Source organism: Toxoplasma gondii, chromosome VIII, assembly GCF_000006565.2.
Source record: "Toxoplasma gondii ME49 chromosome VIII, whole genome shotgun sequence".
Classification (NCBI taxonomy): Eukaryota; Apicomplexa; class Conoidasida; order Eucoccidiorida; family Sarcocystidae; genus Toxoplasma; species Toxoplasma gondii.
This window is the reverse complement of record NC_031476.1, coordinates 3104468-3125895: the sequence shown is the minus strand read 5'-3', so window position 1 is coordinate 3125895 and position 21428 is coordinate 3104468. Positions and strand designations below refer to the sequence as shown.

Genomic DNA, 21428 nt, shown 5'->3' with positions numbered 1-21428 from the left:
AAGAAGCGACAGCTATCGATTTCCGAATTCAAGCCCCCCAAGGTTTTTACGGCGTACCCTGACGCGTTTCAGGGAAACGTTGCCTCGGACTTCCAGACTCCCTTCGCTCTCGCCTTTCGTACAAACGGAACTCTCTTGTGGCTGGCCCCAGGCCTCGTCAGTTCCATGCGTTTTCCTAACCATGCTGTGTGATGTCAGTGTTTCTCAACGACTCTTTGAAAGACAAACTCCTTCAGTATGATTTGAACATCAGAGAGCCGCGAACATGTCGCCTACAAATTGCTCTTCAGAAGACACACAGCCGTTTTTTCCATCGTTTTTTGTTCGCGTCTGCCCGAGCGTCCAAGAAAGATCGCAGCTCGACAGAGAGAGTTTTTTTTGCCTCTCTCGTCTCAAGTGGCCAGGGGAGGAAGCGGCGATTTTGCAATTGTTTTTGGTAGGTGCATGCAACCCATTTGGAACTGAAAAAAATGAGGCGCGCTGGGGCTCCCGCTAACCTGGGACGCTAGGAGGAGCGCTTAGGTTTCCGCTCTTCCATTTCGACGTTTACGTCCGGACTGCATGCGCTTCGATTCAGGAGCGCTTGCGCAAGAGGCGTAAACGGTTTCTGACGGAATTTGGCACTGCCTGGAATCTCTCGCAGGCACTCGAGACCTCGACGCATTGGGAGACAAGCCTTCTAGTGGGGGCTGGCACACTGTCTGTTTAGTGAGACATACATATCGATATGTGCATGTGTGTCTCCATGCATGCGATTATGCACATCAACATATATATATATATATATATATATGTATGTATATATGTATATATAGATAGATATAGATGTAAATGTTTGGATGTAAGTAGGCATGTGGGGGTGTTTAGGCTCTTCACACATGCACGCATATACAGATATATACGTATGTTTACCGATATATATATATATATATATATATATATATATATATATTTGTACCAGGTTACAGAAGGGCGTATTTGAGGGCGTTTGCGATTGAAAACGTTTGAGCCAAGAGTGGATCGCCAAGAGGACAAGTGCACGTTTGAAAAGGGCCATATTTTTCGTTTCCCGCGCAACCTTCTCGGCGAGAAGAGACGACGGGCAGACAGAAAAGGCCAAACCGTCGAGACGGAGTGGCGCGTCGTATTCCGCATTCCACAGGCTTGAGAACCAGTCAAGTCCGTGATGCATCCCTCGCGTCGCCGTCGTAGAGAGCGACTCCTTTCATTTCTCGGTGAATCTCCAGAAGCGCGTTCCGAGTTTCTGCACGCGCTTCTTTCCACGCTTCTTCCAGCAGCTCTTCACTGCCGGCAATCGACTCTGTGTCCTTTCTCGCGTCTCTCTCACTTTCGTCTCGCTGATCCCGCGCCCGCGCCTCCGCGGCTTTCCGCCGAGACACAGCGACAATGTCCTGAAGCCATTCCTCTTCCTCCCTCTGGCCGCCGCTCGCGGCCTCCTCATCTCTGGGCTCCCTCTCTGTCCTCTCGTCCTCTGCGTTCTGTGCAACTGCTGCCTCTGCTTCTGCCGCTCGTCTCCGTTCTTGTCTCTGGACTTCCGCGACTTCGTTGCCCGTTTCTGCTGCGTCCGGATTGCCCTCGAAGACAAACTCCTGCGCCCCGGCAACAGGAGAAACAGACAGTTCCGGAACGCCGCGGTTGGCTCCAGCCTCGCTCTCGAGTCTCCGCGCTGGAGCGACGGAGGGCGACGCGGGCGGCGACGGAGACTGCATGCGCTCGGGCCGGCGTCTTTGTCGTTCTGTGTCTTGCGGTGCCTCGCATGCGCTTCGCAGGTCCACGGAAGACTGCATATTCGCGACCGGAAGCGCCCCGCTGTCGTCCGCCTCCGCGCCGATGAAGTCTCTCGCTCTGTGCAGTTCTTCGACTCGCTCCAGCCTCGCTAGAAGCTTGCGGAGCTCCGCCTCGCTGTCGCCAGTCTCCGTCGGCTCCGCGGCTGCTTCCGACTGCGTGGAGGCAGCTAGACGATCCGGCGATGGCGACGAACGCGACCCGGTCGCACCCTCGGAGATGGGAGGCAGGGAGCCTCGCGCCAGGGAGAACGTCGCTGGATGAAGAAGCAAGCGGTGAGCTACGCCAGGACTGTCCCTTTCGCAGCCAGTCGTTTCCTGTTCCTCCCGCGACTCGCCTGTCTCTTCGTGCGACGCAGACGCTGCAGACCTCGACCCCAGCGGCACACCTTCGTCTTCTTGAGGAGCCGCTAGCTCTGAAAGAAGCAACGTCGTGGACAAGGTTGAAGAGATGAGAGAAAGACGACCTCTCTCTGCTCTGTTCTCCGCTTCTCCGCCCGTCTCGCTGTGCACAACGTCCTCCTCTTCGTCGGCACCTTCCTTCTCCACGCCTTCGTTTTCCTCTGTGTCCTCTTCACTCGCTGCGGCTGGGCTTTGCAGGCGGTTCGCTACTGCCAGTGCGACGATGCGACGGAGTTTCTCCGTCAGCGCTGCGCCCTGTGGATCCGGTCGGTGCGCTGCAGCGCCGCCTGCCAGGCTCGCAGGCTCTTCAGCGAGGTCGCAGTTCGCGCGAAGTTCTTTCGCTTCATCCCGAGTCCCCAGAGGCTCCTTCGCCGCTCCGACCGCTCGCCGCCTTGGCCCGCCGACGCAAACCGAGGACTCCGAAGACGGCGACGCGGGAGACGAAGAACAAGAGGACTGCCCTCCGGACGCCTGGTCGCGAAGAGAGGGCGTCGAGGACATCAGCGAGAAGAAAAACGGATGATCTCTCTTGCCGCCCTTCCGTGGTACCCTGTCGCGTTCCCCGGCGTCCAAACTTGCCGTTGATAAACGAGCGGACTCCACAGATTGCCCTTCGTCTTCTACTCTGTCTTCGTCTCCTCCTCGTTCGAATCTGCTGGCGGATCCAGCGAGACTATGTGCAAGCGCCAGGACTCGCCCAACTCGAGGCTCCTCTCGCGCCTGCGTCTCTGCAGAGCGAGATCCTTGCGCACCCTGCAGAGAAGTCAAGAAGAGAGAAGAAAGCGAGGAAGGGAGAGCGAAGGCTGACGGAGGCGCTTCTCGAATCGCCCGCGGAAAAACGCGAATTCGCTCCTCAGCTCTCTTCTCCACGAGGGATACCTCGACCCCCGAAACTCCTTCCTCCTCTTCGACTTCCTCTTCTTCGACTTCCTCTTCTTCGACTTCTTCGACGTCTTCTTCTTCCCCGAGTTGTTCGCTCTCTGCGGCTCTTCGTCGACGGGTCGAGCGCCGCCGTGTTTCCTCTTCCTCTTCTCTTCTGACTCTTCTGGATCGATCGCCTCTTCTCACGGGCGAACTGCGGCGTCTCCGGACTCCTCGCCGACCACCCTGGGGCCCGCGGTCGTCTTCGCTGTCTTCTGTCGCGGTTCGGTCCATCTCGGAATCGGCGCTGCTGAAGCTCTTAGAGCGATCGCTCTCGGAAAGATCCCGCGAAGAAGCAGCAGGCTTCGTGTCGGGATTCCTCGCGCCCGACTGAAGCAGCAGCGAGCGCGCCGCCTCTGCGAGCGCGGAGGAGTGCGAGTGAGACAAGGCCTCGAGAAGCGACGTCGCGACCGTGAGGGGAGACGGGGATTCGACCGAGTCGCTTTTTGACTTTCCCCGGTTTTCTTGAGGAGCGAAGACAGGCGCAGGCTGAGCTGAAGCCAGAGACGAAGAGGAGTCCGAGAGAAGATCCTGGAGACGCAACTGTCTAGGTCCCTGACGAAGACTTGCCGAAGAAGCAGAAGAGGGAGACGAAGGGGGTCCCGCAGGTGTCTCTTTTGCATGCGCGCCGCGGGGTCTAGGCGAGGAGAGAGAAGAAGAGACACGATGGAGACGCGTCTTTCCTGGAGGTGGAGGCGGCTCGTGAGCAGCGACAGACAAAGGAGAAGACGGTCGATCAGACGAGAGAGGAGAGCCGAGAGAGAACGATACAGCGAGGCCACAAGTCCCCCGCGCCTTCTTTCCAGATGTCGACGCTTCCGCCTCCTGTCCTTGAAGATTTCGCGGACCTTCTTCGCCCTCAGTGTCTTCGCCACTTGCCTCGGACTCCCAGGCGCGATGGCCTCCCGCTGGGCCTGTCGTCGACCTCATTTCTCCCAAGCCGCTCTCTCCGTCTCGACCGCGAGAACCAAAGACCGCACTGGCACTCCGCCTCCTCAGCGCTCTCTCCTCGGCCTCGTCCGACCTTTCCGCCGCGCGCGGAAGCCAGGCGACGGCCGAGCGGGCAAGCCGAGAGATTTCTCTCTCTTCCAGTATCTCCCTCGCTCCCTGTCTGCGCCGCCCGGCCGCTGCATGCACTCGCTTCGAACGCCCGCCGGGAGGAGACCCCGGAGCAGCCTCGGAGGGCCTCTGGCATCCCGGCCGCCGCCTCACTGTCTCCGACATGTCCCCGCTGTCTCCGTCCGTCTGGGACTCCCCTCCCCTTCGGTCGGAGGCCTGTGAAAGGCGCTCGAGGGGCTGAGAATCCGATAGCGAGAGGGACGAAGAAAGCAGATCGCGCCCGCGCGGCCTTCCACTTCTCCCCCCGCGTCTGCGGTTCCTCCGAGACGCTGTCGGAGACACAGAGGCCGAAGAGAACAGAGAAGACGCAGGCGACATCGTCGTTTCTCGGCTGGGACCAGGACGGCCTCGCCTGTCTGCGGGTGCCTGCGCTGGCAAATGCATCTCGCGCATGCCATGCCCTGCTGCGGCCAGAGCTGCTGCGTTTGCCGCCGCGGCTTTCGTACTGAAAAACAAAAAAAAACTACCACGCGAGCATCGGCGTCCTCTCCAGGGGTCGAGCCTCGGGAGGAGAAATCTGTTGTCGCGAGACATACACATCTCTTCGCCCTCTTCAAGATCGAGTAGAAGTCCTGTCGCGACTTGTGGTTTTAGTCCGCTTTCACACATACTTATTTCTCCGCCACGCAACAGTAAAGGGAACGCGACACCGCCTATTACGTATACATAATACAAGTGTTTGAATCCATCCATCTATCCATCTATCTATCTGTCTAGATAGATGGATTCAAACATATATGCGTTCAATTGTCGGAAATGCAGGTATCTGTCTCTCTTTTTTGGCGCATGGAATGAAGCACGAGGAGTCTCACAAGCTCGCATTCTCCACGTAGATCAGGTAGAGAAGCAAGGCCGCTCGGCCACCCATGGCACTGCGCATGGAACCTCATGTACCGAGATGATCGTCCGTCACCAGGTGAGCAGGGACTGGAGCCGAACCCCACAGAGATGCTTCCGACTTTCCCTCGCGTTTGCCCGAGTTGCTCATTTGGACATGATCCGCATGGTGGTCGTACCTTCGGACGAAGTGGATTTCTCTCGCGCAGAGGCGCCAGGCCCGGAAGGTCTCCTTCGTGAGGCGCCGCGCCACGAGCTTCTCCACGAGGCCTTCGCGCTGCCGCCAGAACGTCGCGCGCGTCTCCGCAAGTTCCGCCCAGCCGCGGAAGCACTGGGCTGCAAGCTGAACGTCTCGCACAACGCGAGCCTTCTCGCTGAGGGGACCGAGGAGCTGGCGCCGTTCTTTCCGCCGCTGATGCCACATACGCCAGCCCCACCAGGCGAGACCTAAATGCGAGGAGACAAACAAAAGAAGAGGAAGGCAGCGAGAGAGACAGACGGGTGAAGACGTTTTTGGGAAAGGTAAAGAGAGAGAGAGGAAGACAGGAAGAAGCGAGAGACACTGGAGAAACGTCGCGCCTGGACATTCGGATTGAAAAATAAAAAAACGTTTCCTCCACGGCTGCACTCGCGAGATCAAGCGGAGAGAATGCGACGAATCAAAAGCCACAGTCCTGGACGTCGTGTACAGACACGACATCACCTGCACGAGTCCACCCTCTTAGCAACATCGGGCCAGATGCCTCGTTGTCTGAAACTCGCGTGTGTATCTCTCGGTGTCTCCCGCTCGCTCTTCAAAGGTCGTTTTAGTTCTGCATGGCTACACACGATTCACCTAGAGAACAGAGCAGAGCCTTTCAACGTTCCCACCGAAGACGGATTTAGAGCCACAGGGGTCGACTGCTCTGTCTCATCTCTCGATGACACCACTGGAACCTAGAGCTGTCGCTGATGCTTTTTATGTTTCTCCTGTTCTCTGCTCTTATGCATGGCGGAAATGAGAGACTTCGCATCGCGTCTTTGGTGGCACTCGTACAAACGCGTTGAAATGCCTGTCGAGCGAGAAGCGCCTCGAGGCGGGGCTTGAGGGCGAGGAGGTCCACGAGAACTTTGCGCCAGCCTCGCCACGCTGTTCGCAAAGAGCTGCGCTTCTGCTTCTCCACCACACACGCGCCTGCCGCTCGCAGCGCCGTACGACGAGTGTACGCACACCGGAGCGCGCTGAAGGCGTTCGACAACACAAAAAGCCGCGAGGCCTCCTGCGCCTCCAAGCCGCGTCGCCGCAGCTCCCGCCGCTTCGCGACCCAACTGTGCCAGGCTCGGACGCACAGCCGGGCCTGCAGAAAAGGAGACAAGGAACCGAGAACGTGGAGTTTATGGGAGAGTGGAAGAGAAAACAGAAACAGCGAGAGAGTCGGGTGGGGGTGGCGCGAGAGCGACAAGAGACAGAAGCAAGCAGAGGTATGGAAGAGACGCCAACCGAAAACTGACGGGAGAGAGAAGATGGAGATACCCCAAGGAGAGGAACGCGTCTCCAGGAGAAGTCGAAAGAGACGTGAGGCATGCATCTCGAAGACGCCGCAAAGTACGATGAAAGAATATCAGCTTTCATCCACGTTGTCGCGTTGCCTCCTTCCCCGTCAGATACTTATGTACACACCCCTGTTTGTCGCCCCACTGCCTCTTCCTTCATTGTTGTTTCCCTCCGGCCAGCGACACTGCCCGGCCCGTCTCTTCTCGGATTCCTTCCTCATGTCTTCTGAGTTCTCCGCCTTCTTTGCCGTCCGTGCTCTTCTCCAGACAGCGCCCTCTTCGCGTCGCCTTCTTGTTCTCCTCTCCGCGCCCCGGCTCACCTTCTCGTGTCTGGTGTCCGTGACGAAGAGCTCTGCCCGGTACGTACACCAGGTCATCCACTCGCGCTGAAGGCGGTGTTCGTGAAGGAGGAGAATGCCCTTTTCGAGAGCCCAGACTTTCTTGGTCTCCTCGGCGAGGGCGAGGAGCTCTCGGCCGCGGGCCTCTTCGCGCCGCAAGTGTCGCCACGCACCCCACACTTCGCGGAGACGTCGGAACTCGACATGGCGCCGGAGGGCCTCTTCAGCCGCCTGGAGGTGCAGCCGGTACTGGAGCGCTCCACGCCAATGGCGGAGATACGGTCGGAGGCGGCGCCGCGGACCGTCGGTTTCCTGGAGACGCGCCCAGGAGGCCAGCGCTCCCGCAAGCAGCCGCGCCTGGCGTCGGCGCGAGACGCGGTGCGCCGCAAAAAGCCGCAGCGACGAGAGAGCGAAGGTCATGGACGCGCGGGCAGAGCTGGGGCAAGCAATGAGAGCAGAAGAAATAACTGCACAACCGCGGTGTAGCAAACTATATGGACAGTGTCGACGCCTCGCAAATGCCAGGTGGGGTCGTGTCAATTCACCGCGTTGCTTTCGAACGTTTTCAGGTTTGCGTCCTTCGGCTCGTCTCTGTGACGTCGCCCATGGCTGCATCGTTTTCCCCGCTTCAGTCTCACTCACAGGAGAGCCTTGAGTTTATCTTCTCCTCTCTCGAAAAAACACTGAACGTCTCTTTGCATGCTTCCTCTCGCTCTCTCTCTCTGCACACCCCGCGTCCCCCGTTTTCTCGCCATCCGTCTCTTCCTCGCGCTGAATCTGTCGCTCTGTGTGTTGCGCCATGTTTCGTTTCGTCGCAGCTGCGCCTGCGCCGTGCTCTCGTCTCTGCTCCAACCCCGTGGCGAGCTCTCCAGCGTTCGTTCTTCGGTGCTCGGTCTGCCTCTCACCTGACTTTCTCCTCGATCGCGTCCCTCAGCCAAGGCGTCTCTGCGCCAAAGGCCTTGATTTGCTCAAAGGCTTCGCTTTCGGCTTGCAGCGCCGCGAGGCCACGCCGCGTCTGTCGCTCCTCCACGCGCCTCTGCACAGCGACGAGGAGCGCCGCGCCTCGGCTTCTCCGGAAGGCCCGCGTCCAGAGAAGGAAACTCGTCTTGCGGGAGAGCGAGGCCGCGTGGTGAGTGGCTCGCAGCAAGAAGCTCCATTTTTCAAAGTGCATGCGGAGAAGGTGCGAACTGCGCGCGGCCCGACAGCCGTCGAGGCGCTCCCGCTCCGCCACGCGAGCCTCTGCGTACGCCTGCAGCGCCTGCGAGAGCGATCGAGGGACCGAGGAAACACCAGACGAAGGAGTGACCGACACAGACAGACGGATAGGAGAAAAACCAGAGATTCACAGAGAAGAGAGGACGGAGACTGGAAGGCACTGTAACGCAGGCACGTCGAATAAAAAAAAACACACAGAGAGCGCTGCCCTGGCGACCTGCATCGGGGCGAGAGCGACAGATGAACGTAGAGCCAGAAGAACCCAAAGTGTTCTCGTGAGCTTCGGAAGGCATCTGGCAACTGCGCCTGGCTGTCGATATCCAGCAGGGAGACCAGGCAGAGACGATCAGGAGTTTCCCGGCGTCCTGCGAAGTCTCTCGACTTTCTCGCTCTCTGGAGACGCCGCGGTCCACGAGATAAAACAGCAGCGAGGCAGAAGAGCAGATGCCGTCCGTTTTTTTCTGTTACGTCTCTGAGGAGGTTTTGCCAACCGTCCTTCCGTAGGGGTCTCTTTTGCTTCAAAACGTCTCACCTGCAGCGTCATCCGACAGACGCGACGATTCGCCTTCGCTTGCGAAACTTCGATGACGCCGCGCTCCCACTGGAGGCGTTGGAGGAGCCACCGGCACTTGCTGAAGGCTTGCCGCAGAGTGTGGGTGTTGTATCTGCATGCAAAAAAAACGAATGCAAAGGAAAGCGAGAGACAAGAAAACAAACGCGTGACGGACCCTCAACATGCACGCGTGCAAGCGCACTCGAGCCAATCCTCAGAAAAAGAAAAAAATTCACACAAACGTGTGACATGCTGCAATGCATGTGACCCTATGCATCGCCGCTTACGCGCGACAAGCGCCTACGCCTGTACGCACTCTGAATCTGCAATCCGATGGACCAGAGGAAACCAGATGAAGCCGCAAGGCCAAACGCCGATTCCCCGGTCTCGGCCAGAACTGCGGGTGGCTGCATGCGTCGGAACTTCTGAAATTCCTTCCTCGCGCGATCCTCACCGCTCGATCGCGTGCGCAGTCCGCTGCTGCTTCAACAGGCGCCGCTGTACATACACCTGCCACGCCACAGTCGCGCGCTGCAGGAGACGCTGTCGGCGCTTGCGCTCAAACGCTTCGAGGGCTCGACGCCGCTCGACGGCCTATATATTCGGAGAATCAGACGGAGGGGCAGAAGGACAGGAGGGAGAAAAACGGAGACTGGGAGGTAAAACAGGAAGGTGTGTGGGCGTCTCAAAAAAGGGCAGGACAGGGGGAAAGAGGAACGAATTTGATGTGGACGAGCACATTCCAAAAGCGCAGTCATTTGTTGAGAAAAAGGCTTCACACCAGTCACGCTTCCGCCCGCTGCATGCCTGAGTGAGAAGACAACAACCAGCTACCTCTTCTCGTGCACCTACAGCGTACACGCGCATTTCTCTCTATGTACAATACATTCGGATGCTTGAATCATATATATATTTATATATATATATATAACGACGTGGAAATACGGGCACATTCCTGTGTGTATCTCTTTTCAACATGTACGCGGCTTTAACTTTGGTATCCACACACAGAGGGACGAAGACGCGTTGGGATATGTGAGTGCAAGCGAGTTGAATGTTTGTGCTCTTCGGACCTGTCGGAGCGCTGAGAGAGCCGTGCGGGCGCAGCGGGTGGCGCGTCGCCTGAGAAGAGTTCTGAGCCTGAATCTTCGGCGCCAGACTTTCCACGTCTCTTCGATTCGCCAGCGCGCCCAGTACGCGCAGCTAGGCGTTGTGCCGAGTCGCCCTGCGTCCTTCGCTTCTGCAGACTCTTCGGGATCGAGGGCAAGGAACGGCCTCTGTCTCTGCGCGAGGAAGCGGCCCAGGAGACTGTCTCTCTGCGCCTGTCTGTCCAACGCAGAGGCGCGCCACCGCGAGAAGATGCGGTGCAACGGCAAGAGAAACGCAGCAGCCTCTGCCGTTCTGTGAAGAAGCAACAGACGCCGCCGTCGCTGCTGGACCAACAACCACGCCGAAAAATGCTGCTGAAGACGGGAGACCTGAAACAGAGAAACCAAACTAACAAAGACGCCCATGCAACTCTGAACACACATACATATATACGTAGACACGTGTGCGTAGTTCGAGATGTATACGTATTTGCAAATGCAAATCGACAGACGTCACTACTGCGCTTTCCGTATGAGGAGACGCGGAGGATCTGAGAGACGAACCACCAGGCACCTCTTCATATACAATATATAAATATATATATATATATATATATGTATATGCACATATATGTATATATATGTATATATATATATATAAATGAGTATGCGTATCTCTCTGCGCGCGTGTCACACTATGTCTCCCTGTCTCTCTCTGCGTAGTTGAAGAAGCTCTTTTGAAAAGATGAGTATCTCTGGTACTGCACTATGGAAGCGCATTACGGACTTGACGCCTGACCTTGTGCACGGTCTGGACGTATACGAGGAGACCGGCGAGCCGCTTGCGACTCTCTGTGTGTTGTCGCCAGCTGTCTAGACACTGGGCAGCGAGACGGAGACTGCATGCGCGGGTGAGGCTCCAGATCCGGAGCAGGGAGAATCCGAGGAAGAGGCCCGGCCGGGAGACGATTCGCTGAAGTTTGTCCAACGCCAGGCTCCTCAGAGTTGACGTTCGCCACGTCGCGAAGACCTTGTTGAGCGTCGCCGCCCTCCGGTGTACGTACAGCTGAGCTCCGGCGCGGTTGACAGACGCAAGGTGGGTCCAGAGGGCGAAGAGTTCCTGTTTTCTCTCTCGGGCGCGGTGCTGTCTCCAGGCCTCGACTTGCTCGCGCTCTTGCCGCCTCTTTGTCGCCACACCCCGCCACGCCTCGAGCATCGCGTGCGTCTTCGCGCTGCGTCTCGTCTCCGCAAAAGCCTCTGCACGGAGAACGGCACTCGCGTCCACCGTCGCGCAGAGGAACCAGGCCTGCAGGACGCGACGCTGGATGCCCCAGGCGAGACGCTGCGCCTTCGTCCGCGTCCTGGCTTCGAGGCTGCTCTTCGTGCTGCGCCAGAGCCCCCAGCAGGCCGCCAGCAGCCGACTGCGGCTCTGGATTCGAAAGCCTGCGACCAAGCCGGTCTCGCGGAGTCTCTGGGCCTTGTGGCGCTGCGCCTGCAGGAGCCAGGCTCGCAGCGCAGCCTGGAGGAGCCGTGCGAACTGCCAGGCGGTCGCTAGGAGATCGACTGGGATTTCTTCTCGCCAGTTCTTGCTCGGAAGCGGCGTCTCCTCGGAGTGCACGGACAGCCCACCGGCGCTGCCATCGCTCTCGACAGAGTCCTGGGAAGCGTCCAGAGCGTCGGAAACAGCGGCGTCAGGCCCCATGGCCGAGGGGAGAAAGAGGGGAGCCGGACGCTGCACGCTGGGTCTCCGAGACAAGTTCACTTGCGCCAGTAGAAGCGCTTGGAGATCATTCTGAGGGCGCATGCGTCGGACGCTGTCAGCGAGAACAGCCTGTTCGCCCCACAGCTCTGCGTTTTCTTTCAGCGGGCCTTCCGGCCCTTGTTTCGCGGAGAAGCAACGCAGGAGCCGCTCAAGGCTTTTGCTGCTTTTCTTGTCGGCAAGCAGCAACTCGTCGATTTCCTCCCGGTCTTCGCGGTCGCGTTCCTTCGTCGCGCTCCGGTGTCGCCTGCTTCCCGCCTCGCGGCCACTGGGGCCGTCCGAGTGCAGCGGCGAGGCACTCCGGCCGCGGAACTGCGAGCGTGCAGAGCCCAGAGTGTCTCCTGTCTCTGTCCGGAAGAAGGTCCTCCCAGGCCTCGGCGGCGGGGCCTCGAATCCCGAGAGCGGCACAGAAAGGCTCGTGTGGGGCGTGCATGTGGAGGGCGTGAGGCAGCTCCAGACGGACGGCGGGCGCGACCTCGCCGACGCGAGCGCAGCGAGCGGCAGGGCCCCGTTTCCTTTGTCTCCACCCGGTGTCTCCTCGCCCCCAAGAGACGCAGCCGGCAAACCCCACACGCGAGTTCGCGCCTCTGCGTCGGCATCGGAGAAGAGCGCGAGCCGTGCTCGCGAGACCGGCAGGGGCTCAAAGAAGGCGGCAGATCTTTGAGGCTGTTGGCCCGCCTGCCTCGCGAGACTTTCTGCGATCGCAGGCTGGAGAAGAAGCAGATGAAGCATGTGAGGCTGCGCAGACCAGACGATCAGGCGCGGGACAAGGGGGAGTGAAGCGAGGACGCTTGGACATTCCTTCGCGCTCTCGAAGGCGCGCGATGGGCCGGGGAGACGAGGGATCAGCCTCGGGGCGAGGAGCGGCGCAGGCAGCGCGGGACCCCACAAGAGACGCAGGGAGGCCTCTTCGGCCGGTCCGAGAGGCGAGAGCGGCAGGAGGAGCGAGCGGCTGTGGGGATGCGAGGACTCGGCAGAAGAGACAGAGAAGTCCGGAGAAGGAGCCAAGAGACCCAGGGCGAAGAGGAAGCGGACGCGGACCAGACGCCGGCGAGACACCGTGGCGAAGACAGCCGCGAAAACTCGACGGAGACACTGAGAACGGCGAGAATCCGAGAACATCTCTGCACGGATTTCAAGGGAAAAGTGTCAAGAATGCGTGACAGGCTCACGTCAAGAAACAGACTTGGAAAGCACCCAGAGGTTCCCCCAGAACGTTGCCAGGTTCTGTTTAGAATACAAATTTCTGAAGTTGAAGGAATGCTTCACAAGGTCCCAGGCTGGTTCGCCGCCGGCTGCGTTAGGAAGCGATGAAGTGGTGACGACCCCAACACAACCCCAGAAGCAAACGCGCGTTTCTATGCAAAAATACGTTCAGGTTTATGAACATGCAGTGACCGTGCACCGCGGCGGTGTTTGCCGCGCGAGATCTCGGCAAACGGATCGGTTCCCTCTGTGAACGAATCCGTGCTTCCGCTTGGCTCCGAACCGGCCTTCTCGGCGGGACCGTTTCGGTCTCTGCTCCCTGCTTCTCTGACCCCATTCTGTACGTTTTCTCCCCTGTGGCGCTCCGGTGCGTCGCCGCGAAAATAACCTCACCTAGACTTTCTCTGAGGTCGCCTTTCTTCTTCGCAAGTCTGCGCCAAGCACGGAGAGTCCTGGCTTCGAGCGCCTCTCTGCGTTCTTTGAGCAGCACGAAAAGGCGCTTCTTCAGCGCGAGCTTCGCGGCGAGGGCCTTGAGCCAGGCGAGAAACGACCTTCGTTTGCAGGCAAGCGCTGCATGCGCTTCGGCCCTCGCGGCAGCGCTGCGGCGCCGCGCCAAGACCTCCGCCTCGCGTCTCAAGGCGGCAAACTGGGTCCGCCAGGAGCAAAACGACCGCCGGAGTGTCTGAGCCCGAAGCTGCGAGAGGTGCGCGAGACTCGCAAGCTGTAGAGACACCCGGAGACGGCAAACCACATGCTGAAGCACAGGTCACGGTCCACGAGGGCGCAAAAAACTCGAGCGGAGAGATCGAGGGCCGTCAACGTAGGGAACGCGTTGGGATAGGCCGGAAGCAAGCAGAGCAGAGACAGACAGAGGGGGACACCGCAACTTCGCTCCGCGCGAAGGTACCAGAAGCGGAGTCTCCTGGTGAGCTCCCAGCTGTTTCATCTTTCCTAGAGTCTGTCTCGGTCCCGATTATAAAAAAAAAATAAGTGTAGATAGGATTTTCGGAGCTGCGGCGAGCTTGTGAAAAACGCGTTGCCATCCAGTTTAGCATTTACCACCTACAACTGCAGAGATGGAAACAGGTTTTTCTGACATCATGTCGGAATGAGCCACACTGAAAAAACTACACAGAAGACTGTAAGAACGCAGTCTCTAGGTTCAGGAACAATTTCTACACCCACGGGTGCTGCCTCGCTACCTCAAGCGCCCCGTCTCTCTGAATGCGTATCTGCGTCGGATGAAGAGATCGCAAATGCTCAGGTACAGCAAGCATCTGACTCGACAGAGACGTACTCCGACGCATGCGTACAAAGATCAGTACAGATATATATATATATATATTTATATATATATATATATATACTACGTACTGTTAAACCGTGGGGACGGTAGAACACGAATCCAATATCGGCAGATTTCTAGAGATGCCAACAAATGTGTATCTATATATATATATATATATATATATATATTTATATATATTTATATATATGCGTTTGTATTATGAAGGGAGAGCGAGACACAGGAAAGGCGCAAGAAACGAAGAGTGGCTCGGATGTCGAACTGGACGGGAGAGCAAGCGTTCCCGCGGTCCACTGGCTGCGAGGCTTTGTACAAAATCTGAGAGTCTCGCCATGGGAGAAAAGCAGCAGTTCTGAAGAGCGTACCTCCATTTCCTTGACGCGGTCCCGGTGCTGGCTGAGGGCCTCATAGGAGATCCGCAGGAGACATCTGCGTCTCCAGACGTCTAGGCGCACCGTGGCCTGCGAGAGACCCGCGAGCCTCAGCGCCCAGAGGCGCCAAGTTACGAAGCCACGGCGCAGAGACAATCGATCTCCGATGGCTTCGACGCGCGAAAAGGCCCTGCGCTCCTCGAACCGTTTCTCCGTCAATGCATGCCTGAAAAGAATGTGAAGGAGTGAAGCACACGATGTGGAAGAGAGCAAAAGGATGCAGGGCCCACACAAGGTTCTCGACCTGCTCCTTCTCCATCGATCTACACAACCATGCAGTTATTGACAGACCTCTGTATACCAGTGAGTGCATGTGTAGGGTAGATGTTGTGTCTGTGTGTATATCTTTTGCGAGTCTGAGGGAGGACATCACGAAGAGTAGCTTCGAGGCCGCAAGAGAAGCCCAGCGCAAAGGCAGGGAGCTCGTTCTTACAGAGAGACACACCCAGGAATCTCGAGGCACTTGTTCGTATCTTTTGTTTTAATTTGCGCGGAGAGTGAAGTCCCTCTCTGAAAACTGAGGCAGATATGCAAAGGGGAAGCGAGCACCGGCGACTTTTCCATTGGATTCGCGTTTTCGTCACACTTCCCAAACAGGACGGAGAGACTTTTTGTGATTTCGTCAGACCTCGCCAACGCTTTGTCTGCGTTGTCACTCCAGGTGGCTCCACGGGAGAGCTCCACATCCCCATGACTTTCGCGTCCTACCAGGCCGCAAGCGTCTCCTTTTTCCGCTGTCGCTCGCCTGCGCGCTTCGCACTTCCTTCCTCGTTGAGACAGGCTCGGACGCGTTCCGCCTCGTCCTTCTTCTCTGTGCGGCGGCGCCTCCAGAGCGTCCACGCCTGCAAGGCGCGACGCAGGAGGGCCTGCCGCCGTGCCTGGGTCGCGAGAGCCTCCTTTCGGAGCAGCGCCGCCGCGCACTTCCATCTTGTCAGGGACTGCGCGACGAGAATCTTTTCGCGGATCTTCTCGACGCCCAACAGCAGACGCCTCCGCCTGTGGAGCTCCTCGACGCCCCGCCGCCAAGTCGTCCACGCCGCGTCCAGGCGCGCGCGGTGCAGCTGCGCCCGAAAGGTGTCTCCTTTCCGGCGCCGCGCCGCGACCGCGACCGCGGTTTCTTGCCAGGCGAGGAGACACCTCTGCGCGGCGCGGAGCCGGAGGGTGAGGCAGAGGGACTCGGCGCGCGCTTCCTTCCGCCGCTCTTCGCTTCGCTCCGCAAGCCGCGCAAGCCACGCCTCTTGGCACCGACGCAGGACGTACAGTCGCGAGCGAGACTTCTGCAGGAGGCCGAGGCGAAAGAGAGTTGCAAGGCGCCTCCAACGATGCAGCAGCCGAGACAGTCGCCAACAGAGCAGCTGTCCGCGAAGGTGGAGCTGCAGCTAAGAACGGGGAGAAAACGAAGGAGAGCCGGACAACATGCGAAAAATGAGAGAAAAAACTTTGGGGGGCAAAGAGAAGCCTCTGCGACGTAGAACCACGCACAAGGCGCGTAGTCTCCGCCTCAAACCGTGCTTAGTGTGCGACGCATAAAATGGTGGTAGGAGGAAGCGAAGTCGAGACAGACAGGATAGATGTTGAAAGCTGTGTCGTTTGCCAAAACCCAAAGAACGAAATGTAGGGAACGTCGCGCAGGTCATCATGCTGATAGGAAAAAAATCGACAACTTTTCATTCACAAATATGCGCAAGCATCTGATCCCCCTGTTCCACATGTCATCCGACACCCTCAAACAAACATCACAACACTTGCGTTTCTCCGTGCACTGCTTAGCTCTCGCTTTTCCTCTTCGTTTCTCCGCATTCTCCTCTCCCTTCAGCGCCGTTTCTCCCTCTCACGTTCCCCCTTCTCCCCCTTCTTCGTCTTCTCCCCTCCACATTGCCCTCACTGTCTCGCTTCTTCTCTCTGTTCTGCGTGCATCGGGCTTCCTCAAAGGGCAAATGCAGTCGCGCGGCTTTGACGCTAGAGGATGATCGATCGCTAAGTGCGACAAACGCGAAAGATGCTTTGTGCAATAAAGCCTTTCCTCCTTTTCCCCTCCGGTGGATCCCCTCACTGCGACGTACCGTAGCGTGCTCTGCTGCTGCTGCCTGCCACTGCTTGAAGACTCTTCGCTTGAGTGAGTCCTCGCTCTCTTTCCTCAGTTCTGCTTCTTTGCACGCGAGGCTCTGGGCGCTGCGCCAGGCGGCCCAGGCCGCTCTGATTCGTGCGTCCCTGAGGGTCCGCTGCAGACGACTCGCGGCTTCTTCTCTCTTTCGTTCCTGCATTCGGAGGGCGTTCCAGCCACAGAATCCGCGACGGACTCGGATCCGATCGACGACGGCGGCGAGGCGCCACACGGCGTCTCTGCGGGTCTCCATGCGCTTGGCGAGGCTCCTCCAGGCAAGGAGCAGGCGCCTAAGGTTCCGGCGCGCGCGCTTCGCCCTCTGAAGCTCGCAGAGCTCCTGGAAGGCTCCGCGCCTCGCGGCCCATCGCCACCAGACGGCTAGCGCGAGGCCGAGTCTCTCCTGCCTCAGGGCCGCTGCGGCGTCACGGAGACTTGCAGCTGAGGCTCGCTGCCTCTTCAGACCTCTGAGGCCTTTGGCGAGGAGCGTCTTCTCGCGAAGAAGCGCGGCCGCCTCCGCCATCGCCCGACGTCGGCGCCGGAGGTGCCAGGCCTCTTGCCACCGGCTCCAGGCGGCGCGTTGGAGAGCCGCGGCTGCACGATCCTTGACTGCGGAGACACTCTGGGCCTCGCGCTGTCTCTCGCGGTGGAATGTGCACCAGCCGCGAAAGGCGAGAGATTTCAGGTGGAGGAGACGCAGGTCCTGCAGACTCCGGCACTGCGTCCGGAAGAGGACGTAGCGTCGAAACCGCATGCGCCACGATCGCCAGGCCTCTCGCAGAATCCGAGTCTTTTGAGCGGCGTAGACAGCCGAGCTCGCCGCCGCCTCACCCTTCGCCTTCTGCGTCTCCTCGCGCCATGCGCGAAACACTCGCGCCAGTCGAGAGACCCGCGCCGCTTGCCGGAACTGTCTCTGACGTAAAGCCTCAGCGCGCCACTGGAGGAAGCTGTGTCGCAGGTAGTGCTGAGAGGACGAGAGGAGACAAAAGGTCGTGGAAAAGTCTCTTGGCAAGAGAAGAAACGGGGAAAGGAGAGTGGAGGGCAGGTTACAGAAAAGACGGCGTCGCTGAGGAGAGGTTCAGAGAAAGCGAGCTGGAGAAGACAACGATAGGGTGGAGAGAAGACGAGGCTCCCGAGGAGACAAGCATTCACACAGGAGTCAGAACGGAGAAAAAAAAGAACTGCAAACAACAAGCATACTCATCAGTGTCTCAGCTACGCCCATCACCTACAAACACATATTTAGATAGATGTACATGTACGCATGTTTCTACATCTACGTAGCTGGACATATTCACTTCGAGTGAGTGGATCGCGTACGACGGCGGACCTTCCAGTGGTTGGCGAGAAGACCGAATATCCACCTGTCTGTCTGTCGGCGTCAAATGGTGTAGGGGTGTCTGCGCCTAGTGACAACTGGCTGCGTTGAGAGAGGGAGACGCTCGCCTTCTTTGCTAACGAACGAGACACTCACTTGCCGGAGTGCCTGCGCCATGAGAGGCGCGGCGGTGCTCAGTTTCGGCAGATGGAGATCGATGCCGTGCAGTGGAATGAGGGTGAGGAGAGCTGCATCTTCCAAGTCGACTTGCGCGTCTCTGCCAAGCTCTGTCTCCTCGCCATCTCTGTCGCCTCGCCTCTGGGCGCGTTCGCGTCGCTGCCGCGCGGTCGCGGCGTCGAGCAAGGCTTCGCCGAGGCTTCGGGCATGTCCCGGCTCTTCGCTGGCTCCTTCGCGCCTCAGCGCACTCACTGCCTTCAGGAGACAGACGATCTGTGGGGACGAGAACTGCGAGTGTCCAGCGGCAAAGGGCGGCCTCCGGAGAATGCTAACCTTCCGCCAGGCGCGAAACGCGCGTCGTACGCGCCGCTCGCGAACTGTTGCCTCTGCGGCTGCGACAGCGGCGCCGCGGCGCGTCTGGCGGTCGCGGGTCTCCGCCAGGAGGGCGTTGAAAACTCGTCGGAACCGCGTCCGCTCGAGCGTCTCTCGTGCTGCGGCGCCTGCGCGGGAGCGCGCCTCGGCGGCTGCTCGCCAGTACCTCCAGACGCCACGCATGTGCCTGTCTTGGAGGCTTTTCTGGACTGCAAAGGCCCTGTGTTCGAGGACCTGCTTCCTCACCCGCCGCGACAGATGCGATTCTTTCCACGCTTTGAAAGCACTCAAGAGACGTCTCTGCCTTTCCGCCTCCCTCTGTGCAACTGTCGCCTCCCGCCACGACCGGAACGAGGTCTGCAACGCCTCATACCGTTGGCAACCTTCTTCCGCTGGGGCGGCTCTTGCGACTTGACCTCTGGCCTCTGCGCTCTGCGTCTCCACGCCGGCAGACCAGGCGAGAAGACTGCGGCGACAGACCGCCGCGGTTCGCTGACCGTCTGCCGCCTCTTCGTTCGAGTCTTCGCGGCGGCTGAGTGCTTCGATGAAATTCGCGCGCCAGGCATGAAGTGAGCGTCTGAGCGCGCGCAGGCGGCGCCGGGAGCTCAGCGTCCAAAAGAGCGACCTGAGACGCGCCTCCCGGGCAGCCCAGCGCCGCCACTCTCGCAGCGCGTCGAGAAGGAGACGATGGTCTTCACCCGCCTTCCGTCGAGCAGCGAAGGCCTGGACACGAGCAGTCGCAGAAGCCAGCGGAGACGAAGAACAAGAAGAACAAGAAGAAAACGAAGAAGACGAAGAAGACGAAGAAGAAGAGGGACAGGCCGACGATGACGAAGGAGGGAACGTCGAAGAAGAGGAAACAGGACCCGATGATGGCGAGAACGAAACAGGAGACGAGCTGGAAGAAGAGGAAGGAGCAGACGAAGAAGAAGCAGAAACACGGGGCGTTGTCTCATTGAAACTTCGGTCAGAGAGGCCCGAAGGACCGGGAGAAGCCGAGACGAGGACAGGAGCTGGACCGCTGGAGACAACAGAAGGGGAACTGGCGAGAGACCATGAGTTCGCGTTCGCGAGTCGCGACGCGGCTGTCCCTCCGGCTCCGTTGACCGGCGGCATGAACAGCGCTCGACTTTCCTCAGAAAAGAGAATCATGTCATGGCCACACTCGCCGACCGTCGCCTGCACGACGTGCTGCAGCAGGTGTCTGTACACCTGGAGACCGCGCGTCGACTGCAGTCCGACACCCATCTCGTCCAAGAGGCGAACGAGCTGCTTGCGAACGAGGAGAAAGGGGACTCCTCCGCCGCGCGCCTCGTCTTGCGCGCCTGTATCTCCGACGCGAGCGCGTTGGGCTCCAAAGAACTCCTCGCGCGCGGCCTGCGCGGCGGCCGCGAGGATCTCGGCGTCGGTCCAGTCTGTCGGAGCCAGCATCGGTGCATGCGTGTGGCGAGACGAGAAAACGAGGGAGACGGGGCCAACAGAGGACTCCTTCCAGCGAGCACCCGCCGTCGCGAGACAGCCACAGAGACGGGGGCGGGGGACAGTCCGTCTCCTCTCGGTGAAAGGAGAGCCGAAGGAGAGAGGTAGACGCGGCCGAGACGCGAGAGGAAGCGCCTCCGCTGCACAGGCGAAGCACTGGCCGCGAAGCAGACGCCTCGAGTACCTGACCGAGAACGTCGCGCGACCGTGTCAAACACAGTGAGGACACAGATGCAGAGTCCCCCGATGGCAAGGCGAAGGCCGCAGCAACCCGCGAGAGAGAGACGGGGGAAGCGAAGGATTCGAGGCAAGGAAGCTCGCGATCTTCCCCTGGGACTGGCAGCAGGCGTTTCGCCACCCTATTTGAGGCTTCCCAGGCATTTCAAGATGCGTGCGGCGTTACAGCGAAGCGGCGCGTTCGCAATGCGAATCTTCGCCATGTCTCGCAACGTCCCTGAGGATATGAACTCCTGGAGAGGAAGTCCTGTCCGGCGACAAGCCTCGGGAGGCCGAAGACCTAGCGAGGAAGACGTAGTACTGGCCTCTGGGTGCGCGGGAGCTCCAGCGAGCCTGCATGACTCGCGCGCGACAGATGCGGATCGTCTATGGAGAGACACTGGCGAAAAGAGGGATCTTGCCTCTGGGGGCTCTCTCTCGTCATCCATCGAAGCCTCCGTCCGGCCAGTCCCTTTCTCCGTGAGGCGGCGTTTGGACTGCAGGCCGCAGCGGCGCCCGACCGCGCTGGTTGGACGCGAGCGTCTCCGAGCGCGAGAGACGAAAGCAAGTTCCAGGAAGCCACTGGACGGGGGCGCATCGGCGAAGACCTGCCGGCTCCTGCGGCGTCGCGAGAGCGGCAGCAGAGAATCCGAGAGAGGGAGAGTGTGTAGAGTCTTTTCTTCCTCGTCGTTCTCCTCCAAGAAAAGAGGAAGACCCGGTCTGTACGCAATCCCAGTTTGTCATTCGTCTCTTTCTTTTCCCTCGTTTTACTGGCCTCTCATTTTCTCTCCCTCAGCTCCGAGCCTGCGCGAGGGGCCGCCCTGAGGTTTATCCCGGAGAAGCGAAGAGGCGCTTCAACCGCCCGTTCTCTCTTTTTTCTCTCAAGGAAAACGCAAGTCTACAAAACAAACAGGAGAGCGAGGAAGAGAACAAGGATCTGCTCTGGCTGGGGAGAGAAGCAGCTCTGGAGCTCTGGTTTTTCGAAGACGACCCCAAGTGTCTTCTGAGGAAAGAGAAGTGACATTTCTGAAGTGGAAGCGAGACGAGGAGGAAAGACCGACCGTGTCAGAGAGACCTGACAGAACTTGGGATCTCTCAAATGACGCTGAGGTAAGAAAAAACATCAAGACTCGGAGAGGGGAGTGTGTGTGTGTGTGTATTGCGAATGTTGCGAGAATGCTCGAGACTCGAGACGGCGGTCGGAAACGTCGAGAGAACTTTAGGTTTCTGGGAACAGCAGACTTCGTTTTTT

The 21428-nt window shown here is 59.0% G+C and overlaps 1 protein-coding gene across 1 annotated transcript; it reads right to left on the bottom strand.

Moving 5' to 3' along the window:
- Window positions 1–1175: 1175 nt before the first annotated feature.
- TGME49_274000 (hypothetical protein) lies at window positions 1176–19912 on the bottom strand (the record flags this gene model as incomplete). Its single annotated transcript, XM_018781708.1, has 14 exons — window positions 1176–4692; window positions 5264–5531; window positions 6121–6421; window positions 6938–7391; window positions 7861–8213; window positions 8703–8835; window positions 9178–9317; window positions 9797–10201; window positions 10611–12694; window positions 13170–13497; window positions 14448–14679; window positions 15222–15892; window positions 16577–17578; window positions 18089–19912. 14 exons carry the CDS (start codon window positions 19910–19912, stop codon window positions 1176–1178), a joined length of 11712 nt encoding a protein of 3903 aa, XP_018636745.1.
- Window positions 19913–21428: the final 1516 nt, after the last annotated feature.